Genomic DNA, 10,201 nt, shown 5'->3' with positions numbered 1-10,201 from the left:
TTACATAAAAGTTCTTCAAATATACAGTAACTATAGTCATCCTTGTTTCAGTTTAGCCTCTATGTTTAAGAGGACGATAAATGTAAGTAACATGCCTGTACTGTAATACTTAATTAGCTACACTTTCTCACTGGGGAATTCCAAGTTCACAACAACCCACTTATCTTCACCAATAGGAAGCGCAACAGTACCCTTGGGGAAGACCTCATCTGGAATGGATTTGTATACTCTGACCCTGTTACAAAGGAGGTAACTTTTGGTTTCTGCAGTCTTCCCCGCGCTAGAATTTGCATTTGATACAGTAGAGGAATGGGTTGGTGTCGTTGCAGATGATGATATAGTTTCTTTATGTAAATGGAACATTGATTCCATTGAAGAAGGTGAATTCTCATTTACACTGAGCTCATGCAAAAGTGAAGATGCATTAAACTTTTCAGCACCTATGGACTGTGCAGATGTATGTTTAGAGTGAACCATCTCTTCATCTGCCAAAGACACAAATACTTAGTCATTCATATGAAGACTGAACGAGTACAAGGTACAGAAAACTTTGAACACCTTTTACCTTCCTTTTCTTCGTCTTCCAAGTCCGAGGACACAGTCAAAGGATCACTAGTATGGAAGGATTTGCCTGAAATTGGGAAAGATGTCAATTTACTCTAAAAAAGGTATACTTTTTTGATAGTCTTCCAACTGCATTAAAATGTCATAGTTAAGTTAATCTCAAGACAAACATCTATTAGCCTGAAAAAAGAATACTTACATTTTGCTAACGCCATATAAGCAACTTTGGCAGCATTTTCTTCTGCCTGTTTCTTGGACTTTGAAGCATTCCCGTGAAACACTTCTCCTTCAAATTCTACACTTGAGAAGAATGTTAGATTGCGAGGCTCACCAATCCTGATTGTTTTATATTCAGGCAAGCAAAGTCCTTCATGTTGTGCCAGTTCTTGAAGGAAACTCTTGTAATTGCCGGTATTACTCTGGGCCAAAAAGAATTAAAAAACAAGAAAGACATGTTAAGAGCCTTAATTATAATAGTTCTTTTATAAACTACCCTTGGTCTCTCTTATGCGTCTCACTTAAATTAACAATCCACTAATTAGAGCAGCAAGGGTGAATTTGAAAAAACAAAAGTTAATAAATGCTTCGTATTTCTCTGAAACGTCAAATATTTTGGAGCAAATTCAGTTTGCCAAAACGACAAATAACGTGAACGGGAGGTAGTAGAAACAAACCAGTCAGGTACTACTTAGCTAACAAAGGTTTTACCTTTTGAAAAGCAACTGTTACCAGTGTCATCAACGCGTGCTGTGCAACGGCATCTTCTGCTTTTTCTGCAGTTTTGTATGCTCCAGGACTTTTGAACAATTCACCAGCCACTGTAACTGTTGCCTCAAAGTGAAGATCACGAGATGAGCTCTTCCTTTTACTATGGTACACAGGTTCACCAAGTTTTTTTCTTTTTGTGTACATCTGCAGCTTCTTCTTGCACTGATAGTGAGAATCTTCTGTAATAAAGCAATAATTTAGATATTCAAAAGAGAAGCAGAGTTACATGGAATAGAAGATAAAGTTGCAAAATACCTGCCAAAAATAAATTAATACTAGTAATAAATAGAGTTGAAGAAGGTACTTCATACACTACATGGGGATAAACTTTTACTATTTTTACTGAAAAGAACTCAATTCTGCTTTAAGTACCAAGTGAAACCTCATTTTTCTCAATGTACTTTACTTGGAAGACACAAAAACAAAAATCATGTGATAAAGCAGTAATAGAGTCCACAAAATACTGAAGTGCTTCTTGTTTGCAACAAGGTTTTACAACAAAAGGAAACTTTTTCTTCTTCTGAACGACTCTTAGATGAATAAGAAGCAAAAACAATGGTAATGACACAAAAAAATTTGAAGTGTGTTTTTATCAATGAAATAGAAAACCATCTTAAGATTGTCACCTTGCTTGATCTCAGAAATGTTTAGGTTACCCTGCAGACTTTTGCATGCTCGCTCAATTTTTGCTAGTCCAATATCTTTTATAGCTGGAAGTGAACCACCTAATAATTAATAGAGAAAGATGTTAGTTACTTTAAAAATTTACAAAAGCACCATGTGCAGCAAGGTTTTACAACAGAAGAAACAATTTTCAAAAAAGAAAATTATAATGAAGGATTCTTAGATGAACAAGAAGCAAAAGCAATGATAATGACACCAAAATCTCAACCAAAAAAAATAAATTGAAGTGTATTATGTATCAATAAATCTGTCTAAACCTCTTCACCTTGCTTGATCTCAGAAGTATTTAGATAATCCCGCAGATTTTGGCATGCTTCCTCAATTTTTGTTACTCCACTATTTTCCATAGTTGGAAGTGACTCACCTAATAGTAAGTAGAGAAAAGCATGAAAAGCATAGGACATAAACTAGACATAAACTTCTTTCCAAATATGAATATGATGCTCTTCCTTAGTGTAAAGACAATAACTTGATCCATGCAAAACAATAACCAGATGCTTTAGACAACCCAACGAGAAGAAAATACTTAGATATATAGCTTTCTGTATCAACAACTAAGAGAAATAGAGGTCAGAGTCACAGTATACTCACAACCAATGAGGTTATCAGTCTTATATCAGTAATTGTAATATGGCCAAATTTTCATGACATTTGCCATGACATAATATCCATTATAACAAAATTTGTGGATCATGACATTTTCCATGACATAATATCCACTATTAGGCCAAGAATTTCTTGTTATAAATAGAAGAGCTTCTCCTCATTTGCAAACACGCCAATTCAAGAGCTTTTCACTCTTGTCTTTCTTTCTCCTCCTTTATTTCATTATAGAGTATTTTGTAAGAGAGCGGGTGTTGGGAAATACTTGTGTGAACCCTTTCTTTGGAGTGATCTTGTGAGGTTATTCTCTTGGGATATTTGAGACTAATTAGAGTATTTACTCTAATTTTGTACTCTCTTTTGTACTCTTGTTGGTATAGTAAAATTGTTCCTCTCCGCTTGTGGACGTAGGTCTCCTTGACCGAACCACGTTAAATTTGTGTCTTCTTTATCTTCTTTAATTGTCGTTATTATCAACTTGCATTGTCTTTGTTATTGTCATTATAACGTTGTTTGGCTAAATTCCGCACTACCCGGTAACTCGATCCTAACAAATTGGTATCAGAGCCAGATCTAATCGGGTTAGTTTAAATAGCCAAAATGACTCTAACAAAGTCTTATATTGAGAAATTTGACCGAAGTACAAATTTCGGAATTTGACAATTAAAGATGGAAGCTATCCTAATTTAGGATGGCTTAGATTTCGCACTGCAAGGAAAAGAGAAGATGCCGGATAAAATGACAGACGATGAGTTTGCCGTCATAGACAAAAAGGCAAAAGCAGGTATTATTTTAAATCTTTCAAATGAGGTTTTGCGTGAAGTTGCAGCAGAAAGCTCAGCCAAAGACATATGGGAAAAGCTTAAAGCCCTATATATGAAAAAACAGTAGAAAACAGGCTTTACCTAAAGCAAAAACTCTACAATTTTCGTATGGCTGAAGGTACCTCTATACTTACACATCTTGATACTTTTCATTCTCTTCTTATGGATTTAAGTAACATAGATGCTAAAATCAAAGATGAGGATCAAGCTGTGTTATTGCTTGTTTCCTTACCCCAGTCGTTTAAACATATAAAAGATACTATGCTTTATGGAAAGGATAATATCTCTTATAAAGATATCAAATCTATTTTAAAATCAAAAGAACAAATAGATAGAGATATTACTGGGGAAACTAGTGGGAACCAAGGGGAAGCCTTATTCATAAGAGGTAGATCCAATAAGAAAGATTCAAGTAGTGAGAAACCTAAATCAAGGTCAAAATCCAGATACAGAAATGTCATGTGCAAATATTGTCATAAGAAAGGTCAAATTATTTTCTGAATGCTTTAAATTGAAAAACAAAGAAAAGCATACAGAAAAGAAAAATGAGCACAAAAATACTGACACTGCCGAAGCAAGTGTAGCTGCTGATGAGACTGAGGGAACTATTTTTTTAGCAACTAATAATAGTTTCAAATCTAACAATAAGTGGATTTTAGATTCGGGTTGTTCTTATCATATGTGTCCCAGTCGGGATTTATTTACCATATATGAATCTATTGGAGGTAGAGTTGTCTTGATGGGCAACAATGCTGCCTGCAAAGTTATTGAAAAAGGTACAGTCCGAATCAAAATGCACGATGGTGTTGTGAGAACTCTCACCGATGTTAGACATGCTCGTGACTTGAAGAAAAATCTCATCTCTTTGGGCACTCTAGAATCTCTTGGGTGCAAGTACACATGTGAAGTTGGAGTTCTGAAAATTTCTCATGGTGCTCTTCTGATCATGAAAGCACACAGATTTGGTACGTTGTATACTCTTTTGGGATCTACTGTTACAGGTGCTACTGCAGTTTCAATATCAGATAAATCGGATTCTGACATCATCAAATTGTGACATATGTGATTGGGGCATATGAGTGAAAAAGGTCTTTCCATCCTCAGCAAAAGAGGTCTCTTATGTGGCCAAAGTACCGAAAATATGGAGTTCTGTGAACATTATATGTTCGGGAAGCAGAAAAGAGTCAGCTTCAAATCTCCAGCAATTCATAAAATAAAAGGTACTTTTGATTACATTCATTCAGATCTTTGGGGTCCTTCACGTACCCCATCAAAAGATGGTACCAGGTATATGTTAACTTTCATTTATGATTATTCAAGGAAAGTTTGGATTTATTTCCTGAAAAATAAAAATGACGTTTTCTTAAATTTCAAACAATGGAATATTTTGATTGAGAAGCAAACAGGAAAACAGATTAAGCGGCTTAGAACAAATAATGGCTTGAAATTTTGCAATGATGAATTCAATGAATTTTGCAAGAATGAAGGAATTGCTCGACATCGTACTATGAGAATGACACCTCAGCAAAATGGTGTGGCAGAAAGGATGAATAGAACTCTTTTGGAAAGGGCTCGTTGCATAATTTCAAATGCTGGGTTGACAAACGCCTTTTGGGCAGAAGCTATCTCTACAGCTTGTTATATTGTCAACCGAGCTCCTTCTGCACCTTTGAACTTTAACACTCCAGAGGAAATGTGTTCAAGTACTCCTGCTAATTATTTTTATTTAAAGATATTTGGTTGCCCTGCATACATGCATGTAACTGATGAAAAATTAGAGCCAAGGGCTAAAAAGTGCATTTTCCTTGGGTATGCATCTGGGTGAAAGGATACCGACTATGGTATCCTGATCCCACGGCACCAAAATTTATAATTAGCAGAAATATAACCTTTGATGAATCTTCTATGTTACATTCTAGAAAAGAGTCTTTTAGTTCTTGTAATACAGATAAAGGAAAGAGTACACAGAACGAGGTGGAGATTGAGATTGGCATTCCTTCTGAGCCAAGCTCATCAATTTTGGAGCAAAATACAGTTAAAACTCCTGAAATTGAGACAGAAGCTGAAATTCCTGAAGTTAAGACTCCTGAAGTTGAACCAGAAGAAGAGGAGTATTCTATAGCCAAACATAGACCAAGAAGAGAAGGTAAACAACCATTAAGGTTTGGAGAATATGTTGCATTTGCTTTTTCAGTTGCACAAGAAACTGAAGAAATTGGAGAACCATCAAAATATTCAGAAGCAGTTTTTGGTGCTGACTCAACCAAGTGGATGATTGCAATGAATGAAGAAATTGAGTCTCTCCACAAGAATGGTACTTGGTCTCTTGTGAAGCCGCCATCAGGAAAAAGAATTGTTGGTTGCAAATGGGTCTTCAAGAAAAAGGATGGCATTCCAGGGGTTGAAGATGCGAGGTATAAGGCACGATTAGTTACAAAGGGCTATAGTCAGGTACAAGGAGTTAATTTTATTGATATTTTCTCACCTGTTGTTAAATATAGCTCTATTCGTGTCTTGCTTGCCTTCGTTGCCATGTATGATTTGGAATTAGAACAACTTGATGTTAAGACATCTTTCTTACATAGCGAACTTGAGGAACAAATATACATGCATCAACCCGAAAGATTTGAAATTGAAGGAAAAGAAGATCATGTTTGCTTGTTGAAGAAATCTTTGTACGGATTAAAGCAGTCTCCAAGACAATGGTATAAAATGTTTGATTCATTTATGTTGGGTCATGGTTATTCGAGGAGCATGTATGATAGTTATGTTTACTTCCGGATGTTAAATGATGGTTCATTTGTGTACCTATTATTATATATTGATGACATGCTCATTGCTGCTAAGGATTTAACAGAAATTTATAATTTGAAAAGTCAGCTAAAAAGTGAATTTGAGATGAAAGATTTGGGAGCAGCTAAGAAAATTCTTGGCATGGAGATCAAAAGAGATCGAAAAGCAAACAGGCTATTTCTGACCCAGAAGAAGTACTTGGAGAAAGTCTTGGAGAGGTTTGGCATGAAAGATGCTAAACCAGTTAGTACCCCTCTTGCTGCTCATTTTAAGTTATCAGTTGCTCAGTCCCCATAGTCAAAGGAAGAAGAGAGGTACATGGCACAAGTTCCTTATTCCAGTGCAGTCGGCAGTATTATGTATGCAATGGTTTGTACACGTCTAAACATTTCACAAGCAGTGAGTGTGGTAAGCCGGTATATGGCTTGCCCTGGTAAAGCACATTGGCATGCTGTGAAATGGATTCTCAGATACTTGCGAGGTACTTCAAACACATGTTTGGAGTTTGGGAGAAATACTAACACTTTGGTTGGTTTTGTAGACTCAGATTATGCATGTGATCTTGACAAAAGAAGATCACTAAGAGACTATGTATTTTGCATCGGTGGTTGCACTATTAGTTGGAAAGCTACATTACAACATGTAATAGCTTTATCTACTACCGAAGCAGAATATATGGCAGCGACCGAGGCGATCAAAGAAGCTTTATGGTTTAAAGGTCTATTTGCGGAACTCAGTTTACACCAAAATGATATTACCATTTTCTGTGATAGTAAAAGTGCTATTCACTTGACTAAAGATCAAATGTATCATGAGAGGACGAAGCACATTAATATAAAGTATCATTTCATCCGAGAAACCATTGCTGAAGGAAAAGTCTCTGTTCAGAAGATCAACACTAGAGACAATCTTGCTGACATGTTCACAAAACCTCTTCCAGTGTCCAAGTTCAAGATTTGCCTGAACTTGATTGGCATTTATGAAGAATGATTTTGCCCATTGGGGTTTTTGCGGAGAAGGTGGAACAAATTTACTATATATAAGCCGGAATTAGGCCAAGATGGAGATTTGTAATATGACCAAATTTTCATGACATTTGCCATGACATAATATCCATTATAACAAAATTTGTGGATCATGACATTTGCCATGACATAATATTCACTATTAGGCCAATGATTTCTTGCTATAAATAGAGGAGTTTCTCCTCATTTGCAAACACACCAATTCAAGAGTTTTACACTCTTGTCTTTCTTTTTCCCTCTTTATTTCATTATAGAGTATTTTGTAAGAGAGTAAGTGTTGGGAAACACTTGTGTGAACCCTTTCTTTGGAGTGATCTTGTGAGGTTATTCTCTTGGGGTATTTGGGACTAATTAGAGTATTTACTCTAATTTTGTACTCTCTTTTGTACTCTTGTTGGTATAGTAAAATTGCTCTCTCCGCTTGTGGACGTAGGTCACCTTGACCGAACCACGTTAAATTTGTGTCTTTTTTATCTTCTTTAATTGCCGTTATTATCAACTTGCATTGTCTTTGTTATTGTCATTATAACGTTGTTTGGCTAAATTCCGCACTACCCGGTAATCCGATCCTAACAGTAATGCTGATGATTTCTTAGTGCTGAAAGTTCATTTCAACTGCACATCCAGGTCAAAGCCAAAAAACATTATACTAGTATATGTTTCGGAACAAGGACAAAACTAGTTCTACAGTTTCTGTTGCTCCTTGAATATCGTATATTTAAAGTTTAGTTATGCTTTAAAGCATCCTATTCCACCAGTACTAATAGGACATTAAAAATGCCGTTTCACTCCGTACAGATGTAGTACCGGCATTATGGTAAAAGGAAACGAGATTTCTATCTCAATATTAGAACTTGAAATCAAGAAGGAAGCATCTTTAACAAATCTCTCAACAACAACAACAGTCCAGTAAAATTCTACGAGTGGGGTACGGGGATGGTAGAATGTACACAGACCTTGTCCTTAACACGGAAGGATAGATAGGTTATTTCTGAGAGACCTTGAGAACACTTTAACAATTCTCTCATTTGGCATTTTAAGTCTAAGTCTTAAATATGTTTCTGGTAGATGTTTCAAGCAATGGAAGAAGCTATTTTCCTATTCGAATATTGTACAAGCATACAACTTTGCTGTCTATTCAATAGCCTTTCTCCTAAGGATAATGTATCAAACTATGCAGTTCCAATAATCCTAGAGAAGCAAAATACACAAGGATTTAAATGTGAATGAGTCAATCATTTGTTCTCAGTTGCTAATGGACTACACATTTTAAACACCTGATATTCGTACTCAGAGTTTAGAAATAGTGTGTATATAACTTAAATCTGCATCAATATAGTCAAACATATTAGAGATATAATAATATCATGTACCAGAAGTAAAGTGAAGGAAAGCAAACTTAGCAGCTTCATTATGGGCTTCTTTAGATGATTTGCAGAAAGTTGGAGAGTAAAAGTTGATGCCATCGACAACTACAGAAGCTTTGAATTGTGGGTTGTGCTCTGCTCCATCTTTCATACAGCAGTATTTAGGAAGTCCCCATTTCTTGTTTTGACACAATTCTTGCAGCTTCGACTTGTACATTTTTTCTCTGCTTCTGCTATTCCTTTTTTGCTTTCATGCAAGTTCCATATATAAAATATACACAGAGAAATGTCCCTCCCCCCCCCCCCCCCCAACCCCAAACTTTATTTTTGGGTGTAAATTTGCAAACATCATAAAGGAACCCCTCCTCCCCCCTCAAACTCACACAAAAATCCCCCTGCCCGATCATGTTTCAGTACTATCGCAAAGCTGAGTTGGTGTATGTACGGATGCTCTGTGCTTTTAGCATTTGGCGACATCTCCATTTTTAAGTTTTAACTTGGGTTAATTTGTTAATTTCATGTCTTGTACTAGCAGAGTTACTACAATTTATTTTTGTCATATTAAACTAAGTGAATTATGTGGAATTAAGTAGAAAATACAAATGACGGGAATCCCATTTTCGGGAATTGCTTGTCATAATTTTCCTCTGTAAATTCAACGTGCAAAATTGGTTTATTCACATTATTTTAAAAAAAATATTAATTGCACTATAGAAGAAGTTCAATTTTAAGATGGAATTTATAGTGGCAAACGTTGACGTGGCAAGCGACATGTAATAACTAGCGCCAAAACTTAACTCTTATCATTTGACATAATGGAATCGGAGCTTATAGGATAACTAGTGGGGGTAATGTGAACAAATTTATGCTGTTGTCAACAAAGAATGAGTTTGTGTATGTAAGAAAAACAGAAGATACGGATGTGCTACAAAAATGTTACTACTCAACAAGAAATAGAAAACTGCAAAAGTACTACTGGATTGTTACTCTTTCTAATCCTTCCACATAAGGCTAGGGGGAAGGTGTCATAAAATGAAAGTTACAGGAAGTTACAAGCATAGTTTTCATGTCTATGTTGGGTGTCTCCACATAAGGCGAAGCCCAGAAAAGGCCAGTTACTCCATGTAAATCAGACTTATCCATATGTAACTCTAGCATCAGAAATTTGCAGTTTAATTTAGGAATGTGTACTCATTTGTATTGCATCATGCACATGACCTGGTGAAGTAAACCAAATGAAATTAGTAAAGAAAGGAGAAAGCAATAAAACAACACCAAAAGGAAAGTAGTGCACAACAGAGAGGCAGTGTTGTGAAATCAGAAGTTCTTAAAGCTTAAAACTATAACGGATGGAAGTCCGTTGTTGCACCGTGTTAACCATGAAACATGTGTGCATAAACACACAGAGTTTAAGCCAACTCCAAATAGATTGCCTTTATATATTTTGGTTTATCTGTTAAGAAAAATGGACCATCTTGATGTACCATATGAGTAGTGTCACATCTGTCCAATACTCGGGCCAAACACGCACGTAATCTAATCCTTTAGGCAAAACTATGCAACTTAATTGGAC

The 10,201-nt window shown here is 35.9% G+C and overlaps 1 protein-coding gene across 1 annotated transcript; it reads right to left on the bottom strand.

Moving 5' to 3' along the window:
* Positions 1-117: 117 nt before the first annotated feature.
* On the bottom strand, positions 118-8,875 carry LOC104118526 (double-stranded RNA-binding protein 1-like). The gene is made up of 6 exons (XM_070190827.1): positions 8,635-8,875; positions 2,282-2,380; positions 1,273-1,511; positions 764-983; positions 566-631; positions 118-485 (listed from the first exon to the last, which is right to left on the bottom strand). Exons 1-6 carry the CDS (start codon positions 8,843-8,845, stop codon positions 118-120), a joined length of 1,203 nt encoding a protein of 400 aa, XP_070046928.1. The 5' UTR covers positions 8,846-8,875.
* Positions 8,876-10,201: the final 1,326 nt, after the last annotated feature.

The sequence above is a fragment of the Nicotiana tomentosiformis genome, chromosome 12, assembly GCF_000390325.3.
Source record: "Nicotiana tomentosiformis chromosome 12, ASM39032v3, whole genome shotgun sequence".
Lineage (NCBI taxonomy): Eukaryota > Viridiplantae > Streptophyta > Magnoliopsida > Solanales > Solanaceae > Nicotiana > Nicotiana tomentosiformis.
The sequence above is the reverse complement of the archived record's forward strand: the minus strand, read 5'-3'. Positions and strand labels throughout refer to the sequence as shown.